At 39.9% G+C, this 22850-nt stretch overlaps 1 protein-coding gene across 5 annotated transcripts in view; it reads right to left on the bottom strand.

The window, feature by feature from the left end:
- The window catches only part of NSMCE2 (NSE2 (MMS21) homolog, SMC5-SMC6 complex SUMO ligase), a 129282-nt gene that overhangs the window by 78689 nt on the left and 27743 nt on the right, over window positions 1–22850 (bottom strand). For all 5 annotated transcript variants that reach the window (XM_068933269.1, XM_068933268.1, XM_068933267.1 and 2 more), the window contains one exon: window positions 21891–21997. In XM_068933269.1, coding sequence (XP_068789370.1) covers window positions 21891–21997 — 107 coding nt within the window. The remainder of the gene's footprint in view (window positions 1–21890; window positions 21998–22850) is intronic.

Raw genomic sequence — 22850 nt, 5'->3', positions numbered from 1 at the left:
TGAGAAAATCAGCATTGAAAAGGCCTTTGCTCTTACTATGCTAAATTAAGCTGCTTATATGTTCCTCTATAGTCTCCAATTTTTGTGAAGTAAGACGGTGTGTGCGCTGTGTACCCTACACATTCCTCCACTGACTCTCCAAAATCCTTGGAGCGTATCCACACCTTCCTTGTTATCTGTGAGAGTATCAAGAAGTCAGCTCCTGCCAGGACGTAGCTGATGAGGTCAGTCGCTGCTACTCTACCTGTTTGATTTTCAAAACAAGTACCTTTGCACTTTCTCTCTTCTAGTCCTCCTGCTGTGGGAAAGCACCTCATACACATTTGGGAATATATCTTTAAATCCTTCTTCCAAATCATTGCTAAAAAAAATCTTCTGTTATTATGATGCCTAAAAAACCCTTCAAAACTGTCAGAATATCAGTGCTATCACAACACTCTGTCCTGCAAGACAGAGTCCAACATCCTGCTTCTGGAGCAGCCCAAGGACAACTGGGTCCTAAGAAGTCTGATGAAAACTGAACAGCTTTCTTATTATAGCTAATTACATTAATTTCCACATCTTGGCTCAAAACCAGCTTTTTGATATACCTGGGTACTCTCTACAGTACAAGGCACCTGAAAGTACGTGAACACTGTAATAAGCTGTAATTAAACAAAACACCAGTGATAGTAATACCTAACCGTAAGGTAGGTAGCAGAGGAACTCTGTTAGCAGATTGTAGAATAGAAAGCACATATAGAGAGTTTTTAAAAAATCTGAAGGCATACATTTTGCAACTCTGGCTTGCAATTTCTATGCAATGACTTTTTTAAGCCTAAGGGTAAATTATCAATCCAGTTTTAAAATTATGGATAAGTAAAAATGAAATTATATTCCAACTCACCAGCCAGTATAGACTTCTCCATTATACAGAATACTTCTAACAACATGTAAAAATCAATTAAAATTCAACCCTCAGTTAAACTGTTTTTAAATAGTTCATGGTTACAATAATGATTTGTGTAAAAATGAGCCTCGTGTGTGACAGTACTATTAATTTAGTTATATTTGCAGAATGTAACAGCAGGTTGAGGAGAAATAGGAAAAAAATGAGAGCCCTCACTTGCAGTTATAAGGCAGAAGGAGTTGGTTCTACCTGAGAGGGTATCCGCACGGCAGTTGGGAATAAAAGGAGTGTGAAATGGAAGAATCACTAAACTGTGGTATTCCTCACATGTACTGCTGACATACTTTTTGTAAAAGCAAAATAAATTAGGAGGCTCAGTCTCAAATTTAAATGCACTTTTCTTAATATTGTCTCAGCTGACAAGTAAAAGGCTATGGAGTAAAAACTTTGTTTGTCCTAAGAAGAACTTGTTCACACAAGGAGTTCAACTGATATGAGTTTGGCCATAATATTGCAAAAACTAAGTACTTTTTTGACCATCAACAACGTTCCTGTTATGCTGGCTGACAATTCAAGAAAGTTAGTGTTGTCCATGACTAGAAACTATGTCACTTACCCATACTATTTAAAAGAATGAAAAAGAACTCACTTTCTTCCAAACATATCACTCTATGCATGTTACTATTTCCCTTCTGATCGTTTCAAACTCAATGTGCATATTTTTTCTTGCTCCTCAGCTTCTGCAAGGCTATCAAATTTGTCTGCCCGAGTTCTTCCAGGCTGCTGATACACACCCTAGGCCAGCCATTTCTCCTAATCACATCTCCCTTGTCGCTCCAACTTTTCCGAACTTCTTTCCTAAATTTACAGTCCTAGATCTTGTATTTAGTACTGTTGTTTGAACTCATCCTTCCTGTCTCTCTTATTACTTTGCTTTCCCTCTTTTGTGCTCCTTTTGAACAGCCCATCACCATTCATCACAAGTTCTCAGTACGGCACCTTTCCTCTTATAACTTGATTAAACTCGCTTCTCCTTCATTTCTCTGACTCGTCCACTGTATATCACATGCTAAACTTCTTTCTCTCTTATTGCTAGATCTAATCATGGGATGCCACCATTCTTCCTTTTATATAGTACATCCTCACCAAACACTAGTTCCTGAGTCACTGGCAAAGGAGTAGGGAGCAGATGGAGCAAGTGACTACCTTCCCTTCATACAAGGGTCAGCAGTCTCACAGGAATGGTAGGTTATACTGACCTCACTTAGAGTGGGGCACTGTAGTTTGTGCTCTCCCAGTTGTACCCATTGGTTCTGGCCTCACTTTTTCCTGAGAGTGTAAATGCTTCACACCGTCCCCAACAGTCAGTACAACTTCATGACACCACACTAGAAGATGAAAATACACCATCCAAAGTGGCTCAGTGTAACTAAAGCTTATAAAATGGCATCCATCTTTAACTGGGATCTTCTCCATGAGTACATGCTGCAGCAAAATACTTAGATTTGAACTGAAACTACTCCATAGTTATTCACAACCAGATGAAAGTTCAGCCAGATCTTGGCCGATCACTCACTCGGGCAGTTCCTGTAGATTAACCTTTCAACCTATTATTAATCCACATGACGATTGTTTGCTTTTGTTTGTCTTCTGCCATGCAATACAGAATCATATGACAATACTCCTTGCTTCACGAGTTTCTCTTCCCCACCAACAGATCCTCTTGTCCAAGGGGCCTTAGCCTTAGACAGCAGACATAGTCCGTCTCTACAAAAGCACTGATATCTGCCCTTGTTTTTCAAGTTCATGAAAGGCTCATGGGACGAGTAATGACAAATCTCATCTTGTCACAAAAAATACTGAATGCAAAAGATCCCAAGAACCGGACATACAACTCCCTGCCTGAGGGAGTTACGGATAACGATCAGTAAACTGATGATCATTAACTGCTCCATCATTTCATTGCTTTCATGCCAGAGACAATGAGACATGCCCTACTGCAAGCTGGGGAGCAAAACCAAAAAAAAAAAAAAAAAAAAAGGGGAGAGAAGAAGAATGCCCAGCTCACTAGCAGAAGAAAAGCTCTTTTGCAGAGTCACTAACTCAAAACGGAATAATTAAAACACCCACTTCAGAAGCTACTGCTTTGAAGTGGAACTGCTGATGTCTGTTTGCATACTAGAAATACTTGTGTCGATTTCCATGCTCACTCTGGGTAAGAGACTGCAGATGAGGATGACAAGAATCTGAATTAGAAGAAATCAAATGGATGCGAACTCATGAAATCCCACTGAGATAATTAGCAGTTTCTCAAGATGATGTAATTAGCATATTAGCATAGTTTCCTGCTTTAGCAGTAAGCACATTTTACCGATGTGCATGCCTTTATGTCTGCTATTTAGTACGTCAACCCTACTAAAAGTCCTTTGCACCCATTTGGTCGGTCAGCTCCTTTACAAGCTACTACTTTATGACAGATGACTAGATTCACAAATAGACTAAACTGTTGCAAAGACGCAAATTGCAGCACTTAAGCTTTAGAGACCCTGCTATCTAATACAATCCCCTCCCTAAATTAGACCACCAGACTTGTTATAAAATGTAACAAGAAAGCCAAGTGTCAAAAAAATAAGGAATCACAAATGCTAACTATCTAAGCAAAGAATTGCTGAAGGTACTCAGTAGGACAGGGAGTCCTGTTTCTCTAATGGGGATGGGTGCCTCCATCACAAACCCTTTCCTTGAGTCAGATGCTTAAGCCAGACAAATCCTTCCTCATAAACAACGAGAGAGAGACAAACAGACTATCAGATTTAATATCTCAGTGGTTAAAACAGTCATCTCTAAGGTGAGTGACCCGTTTTCAAATCTCTACTCATCCCATATTGGCTGTCCTAGCCCATAGGCTATTGGGTATTCTGGGGTTAGACATTTCAATCTCTCCTGTTTGAAGTTGCTCCACTTTGTATAACTAATTAAAAGTTAATTGGAGCAAGTACTCGAACCTGACTCTCCCACATCCCAGGTTATTGCCTAACTATTCAGCTTAAGAGTCATTTATTTCCTTTCTGCATGGTTCTTTCAGAACCACCAGTACAAATACCTTCCATTTTTCTTGTCTATAGTACCAGCTCACTTGCCTAGTAGTGAAAGCTCGTTTTCTTTTTCAAATCCTTTGTCACAGTATAATCCATTTTTGCAAGTACAAAACACACACTTTCTATGGTTCTTGGTTTTGATTTCTTGCTTGGAAAACATAACAAAAAGCCTCAAACTATATTCATAGATAGCAGAATAGAGGAATGTTGCTCTTTCACAATGATCGATGATTATTCTTTCGGTCCTAAAAACATGGTATGGGCTTCAGAAAGAACATGATGCAACGAACAGCTCCCTGCCCAAAAGAGCTCACAATGGACCTGGCACACAAGCAAAAATGCAATATAAACCACACATCAGGAAAAACAGAGATTACAAATCTGGGATAACGACACACAAGTGAAAGCTTGTGAGGCATTTCAAAATAAGGACAGCCTGCTATAACAGGCATTTGTTCAAGGACTAAAAGGGCATTGTGGGCCGATAAGAGAAAGATAGCAGACTAGGGAATAGATTCAAGAAGTAGTATACATGACAAAATAATTCAAGGAAGACTGTTTGGTTGATCTACACATGCAATAAATGTAAACAGCTATCCTGGTATCAAACCTGCAGATCCTTTTATTTCATTCAGCTTACATCTCCTATATGAGAGTTTAACAAAATAAAACAAACAAAAGAGAAAAAGGAAAATACAAGAAAACCAAAAAACCACTTATGCCACAGCATAAATGCAGGGTCTGCCGGTGTAATGGGGTTATACTGCTCTGACTGGTAAAACCTTCCACATAGACAAAGCCCTAGTTTCAAAACGTGAATTAACTGCTACCTGAGAAGAGATGAGGGAAAATTTTACTAGGGCTCGTGAGCAGCGGCTTAGGAAAAGTTAAGAGTCCAACAACAGTATTCCTGAAATGTTAAACGTGACAACGTTACAAGTCAAGCAGGGAAAATCTGATTCTAAAAAAGAAAACTTGGGCTGTGCAAAAGCACACTAGTTTACTTATGATTTCCAGACACATTTTTGCGATACAGCATTCTGTTAATCTTCACCATGCAGGAGATCTTCCCCATACTAGAGGTGTGTGGTCATATAATACGGGCACAAAACAATCCCAAGAACAAAAGCTTAAAATCTTTTACAAGATTTAATTTCTATAGAGATTTAAACATTTAAATATGTCATTACAGAACAAAATGACTCAGGAGAGATGTAATTCAGATGTACCAATATGCATTAGTCATGCAATAAAACAGGCGCTGAGGGTTTACTAAAAATACTTCACAGAAGAAAAGGAACAACACACATCTACTTTACTGAATGGTTGTAGTGGAAAGCACATTAAACCAGATCCCACATAATTCACCTTAATTTGTCTACCCCTAAACTAAGACTGTTAGTCCCAGTCCTAAAACAGCAGGGCTAACTCATATCTGATTTCCAACCGTTGTTTCGAATAGCAGCGCAAGACGAAGCAAAGTGTGACGGTACCAGTGACCACAAGACAAATAAACCAGGGCAGGGAACTAACTATCTGGCAGCATGAAAGGTTCCCTCACAGGTGGGAAATTGTAGTAGGGACAGAGTTAAATTGCATCAGCTACACATACTTATCTGGTACCTCAGGGAGCACCAGCAACCAGGAGCCTTGCAATTAGGACACAAAAGCAGGAGCAAGGCAGTTAAAATGGCAGTTAGACTGCAGGGAGTGTGAAGGAATCCCATAGATGCTGCTCCCAGAAGCTGCTCCTGAATGGTGATAGCACAACACAGGATACTGGTGCAACCATTTCTGGTACTCTGACAACTTCAACCCCCATGGTAGTGCTGAGGGTAGATTCTGCCATCTGGGGCTTGGACTGCTCGGAACGCCTGATGCTCCTCCCTGCAGCTGAGAGCCACAGCTTCAATCAGGGAGGAGCGCTCATTGCTGTGCTAGGTGAAGGGCTGCAGGTGAGCAGGCTTCACTGCACCAGCAGTGATGCACAGGAGATCAATAGGATCTTTGAAAAGATTTCGCAGAGGCAAGAGCTTAAGCCCCATCACAGTGAGAAGGAACGTAAGATCAAAGCAACTGAGGAGCACAAAGAGGATACAAACTTGCAGAAGCTGGAGGCCTCTGACTGCAGGTAACAGGAATAAAGCTCTGCTTCTTCCTTCAGCAGCGTACATAGCAGTTACAGGAACAGAAGAAGATAACAAGCTCTTTTAGGAGAAAATTCTCAAGTCTTTGGATTAGAACCGCTAACAGTGTTTGTGGCTGGTGATGGTCTCTTGTGTGAGACAGAAGAATCCATCGCTATTATACAGGTAGATCTGCTGCTTGCCCAGATCCTGAATCTCTGATGTCGCAGAAAGATTGCCAAGACGCATCCAACCTTCCAAGTTCTGCCCCTTGGTGCTAATCCATGTGAGGCATGAGTAACGCAACTAGGGGAAAGTTGCACAGATCAAAAAGAACTATAGAGCTCTGAGCAAGCACGATGGGGACAGGACCCCAAGTAGTGCTCTCCTCAATCCTTCTAGTCAAGGGAGAGGCCTGGTTAGCAGATGTAACCAGCAGATTGATGCCTGGCCATGTAGCTGGTGTCACCAGCAAGGCTTTGATTTCTTTATTAATGATGGCTCATTCAATGAAGAAGGACTGCTAAGAAGATATAAAATCCACCTGACAAAGGGAAGAACGTCTTTGCAAACAGATTTGCTAAAGTAGTGAGGATAGCTTTAAACGAGGCTCACTAAGAAATAGGTACCTAGGTCCAGAGATAATGAAAGGATGCATATAGAGTAAAAGGTATGTGTGAGAAAAGGCTACAAGGGACAGTTACACATTTTCACTTGGGAGGGCATTCAGAGGCTTACCTCAAAGTGACTGGATACTAATACATGGAGCTTGGGTAAAAAAACAAGAAGAACTGGAAGTCCTCGCACAGTCAGAGGGTTATGAAGTGATCAGGATCACAAAGACTAAATGGTACAGCATGCAGGACTGGAACACTGTCATGGAGGATGTGAAGGGAGAAGCAAGGAAGAAGAAGAGAAGCTGTACTTTCTTACAGGGTATCTCCTTGACTATGCAGAGTTCTAGTGTGAAACCACAGACAGGTCTTTCAGGAACCTTTTTGTCAAAAGCAAAGGAAAAAGCAACACTGGTCATGCTGCAGTGGGGGCCTGTTACAGACCACCCGACCAAGGAGCTGTAGTAGACAAGGCTGTCTACAAACAACGAGTAAAAGCAACCCAATTACCAGCCTTGATCCTCACTGGGGATTTCAGCCACGTGGGTAGCATGACATTGTGCAAGCAATCCAGGATGTTTCTAGATAGCAGTGGTGAAAACTTCTTAATGAAAATGCCAGAGAAACCAAGCAGAGGTAATACTCTACTTGACCTCTACTCCCAATCAGGGAAGAACAGGTGGCAAATGTAGTCACAGATAGTAGCTTGGAAGCAGCGAACGCAAGCTAATTGTATTTCGGATCCAAAAGAAGGCTGGGAAAGTAAGCAGAAGATTTAGCATTCAGGATTTTAAGTGAGTGAACTTCAGGTTAATTCAGGGAATTGTTCGGCAGAATCCTCTGGGAGGCTGTCACATGCAGTGCCAATGACAGCTGTTCAGTTTCTAAAGAAAAATGAAATAATCCTGTTGTACAGGAAGGCTGGAAATTTCAGCAGAAGGTCCATTTGAAAAAGTAAGGAGCTTCTTAATGAATTGAAATGCAAAAAGACAGTATATGGGGAAAAAAGAACAGGCAAAGGAGTACCAAAGCAATGCTTTTGTATTGCAAAAGTAGCAAAGAAGCTTTGGTACTTAGGGACAAAATCAGGACAACCAAAGTGCGTTTAGAGTTAAAATAAGTGAGGCATATAAAGAGCAACAAGAAGGAATTCTGTTAGTTCAGAGGAAACAGACTGTTGCTGAGTGGGGGAGACAACCTAGTGATGGTAGAGATGGAAAATGCTGAAGTACTCAATACATTTTTGGCTCAGTCTTCACAGGGAGACTGCTCCCAGATCTCCAGGTGTTCCAGGATGGTTTGGGAAGCAATAGGTTAGGAGTAACAAGTTAGGGGCTAGTTAAGAGTTGCTGGATGAATTTATTCAAATCAGTGTGATCAGATTGGGGTTCATCTAAGGGAGCTGAAAGAGCTCACTGACGTGACTCCAAGACTGCAGTCTATCATCTACAAAAAAAAATGGCTATCGGGGAGGTCTCTGACAACTGGAAAAAAGTTAGTGTTATGCCTGTCCTTTCAGAAAAAAAAAAAAAAAAAAAAAGGCGTGAGAAAGGATTTAGGGAACTACAGACCAGTTAGTCTCACCACAGCCCCGATAAAGATTATGTACCACTTCCTTTTGGAATCCACTTCCAAACAGGCAAAGAACAAAAAGGTAATTAGCAACAACCAGCACGGATTTACCAAGGTCAGAGCATGCTTGATCAACCTGATTGCCTTGTGTGATGAAATGACCTGCTATGCAAACATGGGGTGAGTACTGCACGTGATCAAATGGACTGCTAGGTAGATTGAAAACTGATGGGACAGCTGGGCTCAGAGGGTAACGCTCATAATAAACATTAGTTTGACATCCACTTGGTAGCCAGTAACAAGCAGGGTACCCTAGTGTGACTAGTAGGGCTACAACAAATGTTCAGTATCCTCACCAACAAGCTGGACAATGAAACCCAACACACTCCCAGCAGTTTTCCAGACAATAAAAAACTAAGGGTATTTTTCACATACCAAGCAATGAGGTTTAATTAAGAGGTACCTTGAAAAGCTTCAGGATTAGACCAACAGAAACGTTACAAAGCTTACTGAGAAAAGTTCTGCACCTGTTCTGGGAGCAGAATAGCCCCATACATCTGTGCATGCTAGGACAGGATACTGGCTTTGCAGCAGCTCTACTGAAAAGGACATGGAGGTTATGGTGGATGCCAAGCCATAAGTGAGACAACGTTCTCATCGCAAGTAAGGCAAACTGGATACTGGGCTGTATTAGGGGCCAGCAGGACAAGAGAGGTTACCATCCTCCTCTATGAAGGCTACAGCTGGAATACCGCATCCTGTTTCAAGCTCCCCAGTTCAAGAGGAACATGGAGAAACTGGATGTCTCCAGTTTCTGAAGAACAAAGGACTGACAAAGGTCATACTAAAACGGGGAGGGGCCTCAGGCACACAACCTATACGAGAGGTTAAAGAAGCTGACTTTTTATAAAGGAGGAGGCTAAAGGAGGCAAAAAGTACTTGAAGGAAAATTACAAAAGTGATGGAGCCAAACATTTCTCAGCACATGGAAACACATGCGGAAGGTCATGCTTTTTTCCTGGCAGTGCTATCAATTTAGTGTTTTCTCTTTTTAAAAATACTGTGTACTTTGTTGTCTCTTACTCATTATCGCCAGTGATAAGCAGCCCATACTCAGAACTCAGTTGATCGTATAACTGATCCTACTTGGACCACCTTTCCGGTTTATAACACTGATGGTGGGGATAAAAAAGACATTTTTATGTTCATTGACTCAGGAATTTCAGAGACTGGTGTTAAAGTTTCAAACTTTTATCTATTAAAATCAGTTCGAAATCTATGCTGGATGGTACCTAAATGCCCAAGAAAATACTTCATCCTACTTGGTGTGGTTATGACCAGAGCAGGTGCTTCAGCTGCAATTTCATCAAGTTTACAAGGGGGTCTCAGAAGATACCCATCCAGAGCTTCCCCTCTTCAGCATTACCAGCAAGATTTGTTATTTAGAACATGTTATACAGCTTCTTTTCTTTTTCTCGAGCATCAAGGGAGAAAACTGGCAGCAAGACAAAGATCTAGCTCAAGATTCCTCTTTTCTCTGGTCCAAGTGGGTGTAACTGTTAACTTCAAGAAGGATTTTATCTGCCGGTATCTAATTATTAAAAGGCTTGTGTGGTTTTATATGATGCAGATTTGAAGTGAGCTTTGAGATTAAGAATTTTTCATTTATGTTACAATGCCCAGAGCAGGAGATGCTCATTTACTTATTTTTTAAGTCATCAAATATAAGAGTAAGACGACAGAGATAAATTATTAGATACCTTGAACACTTTCCACATATTAATATGATGGAGGTGAAAGGTAGCTTTTACATCTAACTATTTTCCAAAACAGGCTTGAAATAGAGCATACATGTTATTTCCTCTAAAGCTAACTAGCCAGTCAACATAAATTTCAGGATGGATTAGTGCTTGTAGGCTCTAAATTTTCTGCGTAGTTTGTTTCCTAGTCATAACAGGATAAAGATGCGAGTACTGCATCTGACTAAAGAACTATACTCTCCTGTCTTTAGCAGTGACAGAAGCAAACACCTAGAGTACAAGTATGACAAGAGGGCCAAATAAAAAGATCTTTCTCTGTCCCCCATCATGTACTCTCCCTGCTTCTAGCAAGATGCAGTTTAGGGATTTCCTGAGACAGTGACTGTTTTTGCATCTTTGTGTCTAACAATCGTCAATGAGATTTTCTTCCATGAATTTGTCTAGTAACATACTGAACCCATTAATGCTTCTGGTCCTGTGCCACATCCTGTACCAATTAATTCCACAATTTAATTATTTACTGTGTAAAAAGTTGCTTCCTTTTGTTTGTTTAAAGCCTGCTGCTGGATGATTTCATAAAATGTCCCTTTGTTTTTATGCGACATATTGTGAATAAGTATTTCTCTTCCATTCATGACTGTACTTACCATAACAGTTACCTCTTTTCTGAATGTATTGACTGTTTCTCCTTGAACAGAAGTAAAGCCACACCTGTGATACTCTGTAAGCCCTTTTTGCTTTAGCTGGATTTTCTCCTTAGCAGTCTTAATTACCATAAAAATTGTCCTTCTATTCAAAATTTAACAGACAAATGAGCACTGAAGAGAACTAATATAACGGTGACTGACTTTGATTTTTGAGTTTTGGTGTTCTTTTAATGGCTGAGTGCAAGTTCATTTTGAGCTGTTATACATGTAACAGCTATAGTTTTCTGTGCTGTGTATGCAAATCCAGTTGATGGGATTCAACAGTCTGTATGTTTTTAAGACTGACTGATGAAAGAGGCCAGGCACATGCAAACCTAACTGGTAGATTAGGGAGCATACCTGAGTATATGTATGCAGAGGCATACATAGTTATAATTGACTGGGACAGCTCTGTGCAAGTCTGACTGATAGGCCAGATTATCAGAAGATACTATTGAATCCTCCACTGTTCTGTTAGATTTTCTCTGCTAAGAGATATAATCCATTGCTGTGGGAAAGAAAAAATATATATATCCAAAATATCCATGGAATACATCTGTTTCTACGTTTCTTCTCCGTTTGGTGCACGCCACGAAACGAAACACAGTCTACTCTGATTCTGGTGAAAGTAATGGACCAGAAAGGGATTCTAAATCCTAAATAGTCTGTAGCAGGAAGAGGAGCTGCCCAAACTGAGCATAATCAACGTGACTCCTGGGAAAAGAGGTGATGATGAGGGCTGTGGCTGCAGTAGTTAGTGGAATTTAGTAGAGGTTGGGGAGGTGGGGTTTTTTTTCCCCGGGGGACAGCAGTGTTGTTAAGAGCCAAGTCAAGAAACGCCCCATTTCAATAGACAGTTTTACTGACCTGGACCAGACTATCCCTAGTGCAGCCCAACCTTCACCTATATCCTTTGAACACCTCCAACTAAGCATAAAAATATCCAAGGAAAAACATCTCATCCACAGCCCACATTTTATCATTACAACAGTTATCACATACCACAAAAACCACACTCCGAAAGCCTGCCCCACTCGAGCTACCACCTTTCCACCAACCCTCGTAAACTCTCCTTCCCATACAATCCCTTATTAGACTATCCTCTCTCCATACAACAGACTGCTGGGGAAAAAAAATGGCATAGTAACTGCTTTGTACAGAGAATTAATAAATATGTGGTCAACCAAACATAGTGAAATGTTCATAAACGTGTTGTGGTGGTGAAGTAAGACATAAAAGAAAGCCAGAGAGTTAACAGTAGCAACATCACTTAGCTTGTCATTTACTTGTTTTTGTGGAATTTATCAGGCATGGTGTGTGAGTGCGTGCGCGTGTGAACTTTACAAGGAAGTTTTTGGTTTATCTGATGTACACACTCAAGAAAATAAGTCTTTTAAAATATTCTTCATTCACTGTCAGTGTTAACACACAAGTCTAAGGATAAAAGAAATACTTCAGCTGGTTAAATCAGCTTACTCAGGCTACGCATTTAGCTCAGTTAAGTAAGAGGAGAGCTCCAGAAATTAGTTCAACTTGCCAGCCCTTATTATCAAGCACAGTGTTTGCAACTCACTGTAGGTTATCAACAATGGGACCACATTTAGGAGATACCGTGACATCTGGTATTGATTTCTGGCAGGATTTAGGTCTTTTTTGAAACCTCCAACTGATGTTGGAAACAGTTATATGCATACATACTTTTAAGCACAAATAATTTTTTTTTAACGTTAACAGCCATTAAAACAGGCATAGTTACTGCAGCAAACCACAAAAGCAAAGAAGTCTTATGCTGTATTTATTTGTTCATTTTAATCAAAGCACAACATCCTATGCATAGGAGCACTGCAAAAGGGGAGGAAGAAAGACAATTCAAAACTTGCAGAAAAGGCTGAGCGCAAGCGCTAAAAATCATGAGAAATCCATTACATAACTTATTGAAATAAAAGAAACATCAAAGAGCTATTCTTAAACTTTCAACATTAAAAAAATAAACCAAAAAATCCTCCAGAAACCTTTAGCTCTTCCCATTTTAACAAAGGCCTTAAATTGACAGTTCTATAAAAACTTAAAACATTCAGACAAGCTTTATATTATGAAGTTGCATGAATATGGTACATTCTACATTACAACATGTTACATGTACGCTCCTGATTAAGCCCAGTACCGTACAGCTCACCAAGAAAAACATCCCAAACAACATAATTTATGAGGAAGCTAGGAATTAGAGTAAAATTTTTCTATCAATTCCTCTTTAACTGAAATTCTTTCATAAAGAACAAATTCATAGTAGTAGCAGCCACAAAAAGTCTAATCTAGTTAGTGTTATAAGCAATATTTTATCTATAATTCATTGTGCAGCTGCTGAGAATTTCGGAAAGAGGGAAAATCTGAGGAATTGAATGTTCTTATTGATAAGGTCAATATAAAACGTAATGGTGAAAAGAGCAAATATTTCTAAATGAGTAGACTAATATTTAAACTTTCGTGGAGGAATATTAAAACACCCAACACCCATAATCTCTGGAAGCAATTATACTAATTAAGACAATACTGAACATTTGGAGAGAGCCATTTTACGGCACCAATTCCAAAACAGTCTCCCCAAAGGCACTGATCAACTAGGGTGTGTTCAATTAACAGGAGAAATTAATTTCAAGTCAAACCCCCTGCTGCTGAGAATAATCCAGCCTTTAGGGTCTCCCTACCCCAGCATTCAAGTCCTTGGACTGTCAGCAGGAGCTTTCTAGCTGAAATGGTTAATTTGAAAGACTATTTTCACTACCGATCAACTGAAGCTACAACTCCTGTGTTGCCAGTAATATGTTTCATTAGCCAAAAAACAAACAAACAAGAAAATCCATGATCTGAGATGAAAAAGCCTTTCAATTTGCACTGACTGGCTACCTCGACACCTACCAACAGAATATTTCATAATTTTTTCCTCTCTCCTGCAGGTTAAGCTAAATCAGACAGAGTTAACTCATGTTGACTCTGAAATACGGACATTTTCTAGAAAATCAGAGATCCAAACCAGAGAGTCTTTCAGTTGTGCTCTGTTGTGATCTTCTGGAATTTCAGAAACAGTTCAGACTGCCAGTTACAATCCTTGATATTCAAATAAAATCATAACAAAGCTGAACTCTCAGACTGCTTTGAAATCCTCAGGTGGAAAAAAAAAAAAAAAAAACTCTTTACAGACAGAGTTACGGGATACTGTCCTCATTTCACAGATGTGGAAACTGAGATCGTGGTTGAACAAGATAGTAAATTCAGTTTCCATGTGTCTAGTACCAAGATTAAAAACACCTCAGCTGCATGACACTGATAAAGTGCAACTCACTGCCCATTCTAATTGTGCTCAGTTATACTCCATCAGGTAGTGTCTGTCCTTCTGCAACCGGCATACAGCCAGCATAAACATGATAGCATGTGATCTGGCTGATTTGATGTGAACGTGCTACCAGGTGATTTGGTACAGCACAGAAGTGGTATTAATGAACACGGGACCATTGCCCAAGGCACAGAGTAGAACAATTGTTTCAAGGTCAACCAGATAAGTTGCTGGTAGACTTGAAAATAGCATCCAGTCCTCCTTAATCCCAGGCTAGTTTGCTACCTATTTGGCAGCGCTCCTACCCAACATAACAAATACAGTTTTCAAATTAAGACAGAGCTCTATTTCTTTTTTCCCTCCTAGGTTTGTCCTAAGTACTATCCCTGCTGCCACACTGTTCTATGGAGCTCCCAGTTCCATGCGATGGACCAAGGTCCAGAACATTTCTTTTGACCCAAATTCTCACTCTGCTAACCATCTCTGGCCCTTGCTGCTCCACCCCTATCCGCACAAGCCAAACACCATTTCAGTAACTATGGTGTTGACCCTGCAAATATTTAGGAAAATGCTTAGCTCAACAAATTTAAGTAATTCCACTCAAGTCAAACAAACCTACGTTTGTGTGCAAGGGTTTCCAGGGTTTAGCTTCCAAAAAGCAGGACATATTTTTATGCTTGCTGTAAGACACAGAGACATTACTGAGGATCTGCTGTATGACCTACATAAATCAATGAACATTATTCCTATTTCTTTATATACAGCTTACTAAAAAAAAAAAAAAAGGTTTTAGTGCAGCTCAACAAATGTCAACTGTAACATATTACAGTAGTAAACTATACACATCGCTTACTAATTCTGGGAAAATATAAAATCAGCTTCCATCAAATGCTTAGCCCAACACGTACAGAGACACATACAGAAAGTAAAGTAAATATTAGAAAGTAAATATTAGAAATGTGTTGAAATGCCTTCTTGTCTCAGTTTCTGCAGGGAACGGAGTACACGTCCAATAGCAGCACAATTTTGTTTGAATTATTGTTTGGGGACTGCAGTACGACAGAACAAGCATACCACTGTTGATTCTAAATTATCTCAAAAGAATTACATTAAAGAAATTTAAAAACATTAAAGAACTCCAAAGTTACGAAATGCCAGAATTACGTTTGCCTGCAAAAACTGTGTTCAGCCCTACAGCATTATGTCTATGCAGAGGTTTAGAGCTGCACATTATTTCCCACTAGTATCCTGCCTGAGTCATGATAAGGGTTCGACCCCAGTGTTGTCCATGTTTCGCTTGTTCTGTAAAAAGACTTCATTGCCAGACAGCAAGTAAACAATCTCAGTTAGCATTCAAGGAACCAAAATAGTGGCCATGGTATAGTTTCCATCATTAACAGAAACTTTAAAGCTGAAGTAAGGTCTCTAGAAATCTATTCACTATCTGATGGGAGAGAAGAAAAATGCACAGGTGCAGTGCCTTTCATCAGGGGAATGCATTGCTGCTGCTGATGGTGGACTTCAGTATACTGTAAGTGAACTTTTAAGATAGATTCATTAGCTTCTGCGGTTCAAGTGTCAGAATAAATGTGGTGAAATACTGTAAGAGTCCATTTTTTTCGCCTACCAGCCCAAGATCTATCCACTTCATTAAATCCATTTTCATGGCTGCAGAGTTTGGAGGCATCTTCCTGAGCAGTTTCTATGTAGCAGAGGATTTTTTTGATAGAAAGGTCTTGAAATGTTCACGACCAGCATACAAGACTTCAGAATCAAGAAACACTGACACATACTGCACATACCAAACAAAGATCATACTCAAAACTCTACTGGAACGGTAAAGGTCAAATTTGCAGTTATGGATATCATTGGTGGATTCTGCCCTAAAACACGCTCTCATGGCAATGCCCGCAAGAAGAAAAAGAGGAGCAAAGTGCTCATTAAGAAAGCATCTGACAAGGCTACTTCTTGAGTCTCTATCAAATCCAGTAAGGCTCTATGAAGTTCCATGTTACAAACGGTTTCACTGACTGCACTCTCATGGGTATCGCAATACCAATCAGTGTGCACTGGCAGAGAGTCATGAATCAACTACAAAACATACATCCCATGGGATTCTTAGTCTTTTGATATTTAGCCATATGGAAGACTAACTGAAAATTTGATTTTGAAGCACAGACATGTCTCTAACAGGCAGCAAGGGTAATTGAGGACACTGTCAGTGCCTGCCACACAGACTGGACTTGGTCATTGCTCCAAACTCTGCTGCTATAACTGTGACACCAAGGGATATGGGGGCAGGGTGACCTTGGTATTGACCTTGCTATTCCTTCAAAATGCACTGCAAGTGGAACTTCCATTACAGAAAGTATTTTATGGGATTAGTTTTCTTTATACAAAGATGTCACAGGGCTATAGTTGCAGAACCTTCTCCAACAGGACACTCTGCCAACACAGCTATGCTGGCAGAGCTCAGGTAACAGAGATACTATCCCTGAGTCCCTTCTGTTTTTCTGAGATCAAGAAAGGCTGCGCAAGTCATTGGAGCACTTGTCTTCCAAGTTATAAGTGAAGAAACTAGAATTCTTCTAAATAGTTTTCAAGTCAAAAAACAGCCTCCATGGACTTTTCTCCTTTTCTGCAAATGCTGCTTAGATCATCTGTAAGCTGCACACTTGGAATGAATAAGACCTTCCTCCACACAATAAAGGCATTTGCTGTATCACTGAAAGGAATTATTCCTCTATAGGATTAAAATGTATATACTTGGCCATGAAGACAGCAGACCTCCAGTACCAAGTATCCTGCTCTAAATTATTGACAAAGCAAACATCTCCTACCACACCCTGCCCAATGAACTTAGCAGGCTAAAAGGGAACTTCTATCAAAACCAGAAATAAATGTAAGACTAGTTCCTGTATCTTTTGTAGAAACAAAACTACTCTTGTGTAAGGTGCATTCCTCATCTTTGCCAAGAAGAGAACACTGAGCACTTGACAAATTGTGAAGTCACACATGCATGAATGACCCTTTCCAGACTTCTCAATTCCTACGCGAGATGCACAACTACATCAACTGCATGTACTTTTACAGATTTAAAAAAAAAAAAAGCTAGAGAACAGTTTTATTAAACTTCATGTGTTCAAACTATAATTACCCTTGCTTTGACCCTTGAGCTGCAGTTGTAAGTGCTCAAGTTAGTTTCCATGTATGAAAACCAGAAAATAAAGAAGACGTCAGCAGCCTCTGACATTTTCATACAAATGACTCACCTCAAATGGCATGGGAAAGCTGTAGCAGAAGTAGGGACAATACCTAAGCATCAAGGCAACTTGTAATAGTCCCCTCTCTTTGTTCCAGCAAAACACCACCTCCTAGCACTATATCAGCCAGTCTCTTCCCCATGTGTGCCTGCCTATACGACTTCATGACCTTCCAAGCCCTTCCTTTTCCTTTTCCATTATTATTATTATTAAATTATTATTACAAATGCTTCTTAAGCATATCTCCTATGCTTTTCTTTCTCTCATTCAGGTTTAGTCCTCATCTTCCCTCTCAGTGCTCAGGCTTAGCAGAAGGCAGACAGAATACAAGCAAAATAAGGAGTTAAGTTTAGCAAAGTGGTAACCTACAACAGAAAGTACTAAGCAACCTTTATTCCTTTATTGCCAATGCCACTATGAAACTCAACGCTTCCCTCTCTCATCGGCAAAAAAAAAAAAAGTCCAGATTCTCTTCCCTGCTAAATTCAAGGAAGATAATGAGACTTGGGGTGCTGCAGAGCAAAGGAGAGGCAGGACTAATGCAGCATAATACAGCTTGTTAGGACTTCCTTGTTCTCTAGATAGATCTACAATACCTTGAGATTTATTTTACTTAGAAAAAATCTGTGGACTTCACAAAATTTATTCCAGCTTTTATAGCCTGAAACAAGCCAAATGCTTGAAAAGCAGAGATAGCAATCAAAGTCTATTGACACCCTCTTCAAATCTAGAAAGCAGAGTGGAAGATAGTGAGCAGGCAGAGTATGTTGGCCCTCTGCCAGCTGAGAGCTCTCCCAGAGCAGGGGACGTTTGAGCAGGCCAGGTCAGCCTGGTGAGTCCCCGTCAGTTGGGTCCACTTCAAGACTATAAAGAAGTCAGTAAGAGATAATCCAGCATTCTCAGTCACTTTGTTGTTGTTGGTACACTAAAAAAAAGAGTGCTGTCTGGACTTCACATGGAGAGCATCCAAATATTGGCTAATATATTTAAAAAATACCCGTTACAAATGAAAAAAGCAACAGCAGTAGGAGTCCAGTCATTACACAGGTACAAGAAAATCCAGTGGCACAGGGAGTTTCCACAGACAAAGGATTTCCCACAGCCTATTGCTGGAAACACTGTGATTCAATTGCTCATTTCTTACTCAACAAGGCTGATGATTCAACCAGAAGAGGATGCTGATATGTTTCATCTTCTGCATTCCGCCAACTGCAGCCTAAATCAACAAAAACTTGTTTTTTTAAAAGCATGTAACTATACTTCACACTACTTCCTTGTTATTTATATTACATACCTCTGTTGCACAATATCAACATTTTGTCAATGTCACTTAAATGTATACATAATAAAATAATAAATCAAGAGTTCTAACTGATGCTGTTTGCACAGAGAGGGCAAGCTATCCTTATCTTGTTAACTTACAGTGGGACATTCACTACAAACAGGTGATAAGAAGGTGAAATACAGAATACAACCTACTTTGAGATTCACTGCTGTATGAAAAAACTAAAAGACCAGGAAAAAAAAAGATAAATTCACAAAATAATCAAATAAAGTGTGTTTTTCAGCTTGAAAAAATATTGTTAATATTGTAGATGAAAAGAGTTGGCTTGTGAAAATGAATGATCTGCTGCAACTTCCCAGAGAAAGCCCTCAGGTAAAGGATTCGGCTAGATCCAGGGAGCAAGTCAGCGGAAGCTATTTTAAACACAAGCTTTTCTACAGCTGCCTCCACATGCAGCGCTCCTCAACTCAGTAATAGTATCTCTGTTTCCTGAAGCAGATTTTAAGTTGGTCTCTGACAGGTAAATGGAGACATAGTATGTAGTTCTAGAGGCAGTATACACAGCTATCCCCCCTAAAGCATTAGCTTACTAGCTTTTACTCTTGGTGAATAGTTTTGTATCTTTGTTCTGCTGCAGAACCTTATATACATGTCTTCATCTTATTCAAAAAGATTTGTGCAGGGTGCTGGCAGTGGAAAGTACAGAAAATTCCCTACAGTGAGGTAGGAAAAAGGGATGGGAGAAGTGTGGCTGATTAGCCATTACTGGTTTTTGTTAATGCATCTAGTCTCTTTAATTTGTTGCATGTCTTGGAGCTTCATTCTTAAAGGCTTTGGAAAGAAAAAACAGAGAAGGAGATTGTTTTAGCCAAACAAGGAAGGGTCTCTGACACAACATAAATGTGCTAAATTAAAAATAGAAAGCAAATAGGAAAAAAAAAAAAAAACAACCTCCAGGACTTTATTTTTGTACACAAGACAGATACTGCTGAATCCAGTCCTAAAAATCATGAATGTATCAATGCCCCACTGAAGCCAAACAAAAATACCTCCACTACAGCCAAGCAGTTAAGCCTGTGCTTAATTTAAAGAGCATGAGTAAATGCATCTGAAGTATACAGGATTTGAGTGCTTTGCTGACGAAGGGAGAGGTTTACTCTTTGTACACTTAAGTCATGCATAAAGTGATGTGTTTTGTTGACGTACAGGGATAATGAGAGAAGTGATATTGTTGAAATTGTCTTGAAATTCCTTTTAAAGAAAGTTACAACAATAACACATTGACTAGTTAATAGCTTACAAAAAATACATATACCACCTATGTTTCACTTAAGTCCTGATATACATCATTAATCTCTAATGATGTGATGACTAAATTAGATTTTACTGGTAAGGCTTTAAAAATAATGAATACTTTAAGCAAAAGGAAAAACTTCTGACTGATCTGCCAAATATAAGCTACGAGCTCTGCAATTATGGCGCGATGTGAACTGAAATGTGTATTTAGAGACTGCATAGAGAACATATTTAATGCTGGCCAGCATTTGCCAGCGTAGACATAGTTTTCAGCTCCTTCTAAGCATATGATATTTAACTATTTGGATGAAAACTTTTCAGGTTAAGCATCTGATTCAGGATGATACTTAAAACTCATTAAAGGCAAACCAGTTTACAAAATAAAAATGTCATTGTTTCTCAGATTTAAACTAGAGGAAAAATGCATTGCTCTGCTCTCCTGCTTTTGTTTTTAAAATAAAATAAAAACAAGTTTAATTGAAAAGTTCTACTGTCTTTGTGCACTGAAACATAGATTTTATATCTTGAAGGGCCATCAGGGATGCACCTTTACTTTCTCTAGAAAAATCCATACAATATTGACACCTAAAACTCTATCTGCAAATACTAAGATAGGTTATTTAGAGAGTTAAGTACTCCAAGCATGATGCAGCCCAAAAGAAGGTAAGGATTGAGTAGACTGCATTGAAATTGATTTTTTCAGTATTTTCATCTGCCATGGAGCCTGTGCTATCAATATTTCACTTGCTGATAGCCAGGCAGTGATGATCAGCAAGCAAAAAGAATAAGGAGCTGTGCTAAGAGAATGGTTTGGAGACAGCCTGATACAATGAGAAGAGGGAAAAAAGGGGGGCGGGGGGGGCAGCGACGTAGTGCAATCAGGATGACAACAAGGTTACCCAGCTAAGTCGATTATTCAGAGTCAGAGAGGCAGGGACAGAGAATCAAAGGGCGCGGACAGGATGATAATCAGGAAGAAGAGTAGCAGGGTGGGAACAGCAGGGTCAAGTCAGCGGGAGGAGGACGGCGGGGAGGGGCAGAGGCCACGGAGCGCGCTGATGCGCAACCGCGGCGGACCCTGCCAGGGCTCCTGGGGCCCACGCTGCCCCGGCGCCCCCTGGCGGCCAGCGCCGGCCGGCCCGGCCGCCATTCCCCCTCCACCAGTCCCCGCTCTTAGGTTCGCTGAGCGCAAATACGTAAACGAACGGGATTTTGTTTGATACCGCTTTCTGTCTGAAAGAGGCAGGAAGAGGAAAAACCCCTCTGAAAACTTGTGTTCTGCAACCTAACCCGTGGCATCCTCTGTTCAGCCTGGTTTGCTGATGAAAAGGAGCTTATGCAACTTGCGCCTGTGTCTGTGTCATCCTAATCGCTCCGGCGACTGCAATCACGTTCAACGCCGAACCAGAAACCCACTCCAAACATCGAGTTGCCACAAGACTTGCAAAAATGAGCGGTCAGGTAGCAAATGAGACCCTGATTAATTGAATGAACAGTTCACAAGCTCACCCTTTATTAAGCATCAGCAAATTCATGTGGAAAAAGACACTGGAAACCAGGCTTCATTAGTTCCACTGCTACTGCAACCACTTGTTCATCCCCGAAACCAGCTGCCTCATTCATTACGCAGCTTCCATCATCCACAACACATGAAGCAGGTATCATCTGAGACTGCTGTGTTAACTACACAGTCCCCATTCATTCCTAAAGCACTAATCATCTATATCCTGACTGGTGCAGCAGTTTTGTGGAAAATAATACTGAACATGTAATTAGAAACTGTATCACAATGCACGCATACTGAGAAGCAAAGTTACAGCTGTATGGGCAACCTTAGTATTTTACCTTTTAAAACATCTAGTTTGTCCAACAATATATTATTTTAATGTAACATTGTGTAATTAGCAATTAAAAGATAACATTTAAATAAGAATATATAGTAGATAACTTAAACAGCAGTGACAGTTTACCTGACTGACTGTTTCTTCAATTGCTCTCATATAATGATTAAGTTCTCTGTCCATTGCAGCATATTCTAACATCACGTTTTCCATACTGTTAACCTCCTCTACATCATCTGCAAAACAAAATATTTTGTACATAGATGATCAATTGCATTAGCTTTAGGCAGCATTTTTCCTTTACAGGTATGGAAACAAATATTAATGCTATGAATTTCTTACATTGTGAATGAAAATACAGTAACTGTATTTCAGCATCTGTAAGGAACAGCAGGTGTTTTCAAGCTCCTCAAACATATACCTCTTACCTATTTTGCAACCATAAACCTTGACATTTCTTGGGTAACTTGAACAAACAGCTTACTCAGAAAGACACTTCCCTGGTTTCATGTGAACAAGAGAGTGTGTATGTAATTTCATCTACCAACACCTAGTCATTAGGCAATCAGGGTATTTTCTGCAAAAGTTGTATTTCATGACTCATCACACTGCCTCAGAAATATTCAGAAGCAACTTAAATGCTCTCTCACTACAGTACAGTTCAAAGCTATAATTAGACCCTTCCCCCCCAATAAACATATTTATTGCCAAATCAAAACAGAGCCAGAATTTTACAATCCAGGAAATAATGGAAGATTGAATAGTATTGGTGAATCAAACAGTAAAATTTTAATTGCCAGTGAAAAATCAATGAATACAGGGCACGTGATTAGTAATTCACATCCATTTTTATTCTTTTCTGCATTGCTCCTACTTTCACTCCTTCCATCTCCAGTTACACCACTACTTTCCCATTCTAACTTTGCTATGCGTGCAGTCAGCCAGATAAAGACTCTTCATACATGCTCCAGGGCTAAACAGCCACAGCTCTATCTCCTGACACAGGTGCACGTACGACACCAAATATGGCCAACTGTGGGAGGACAGACAGCAACAATCCCCCAACCCACTGATGAAATTAAGGAATTC

The sequence above is a fragment of the Struthio camelus genome, chromosome 2 (genome assembly GCF_040807025.1).
Source record: "Struthio camelus isolate bStrCam1 chromosome 2, bStrCam1.hap1, whole genome shotgun sequence".
Taxonomy (NCBI): Eukaryota; Metazoa; Chordata; class Aves; order Struthioniformes; family Struthionidae; genus Struthio; species Struthio camelus.
Note: the sequence above shows the minus strand (reverse complement) of the source record. Positions and strands in the feature narration are given on the sequence as shown.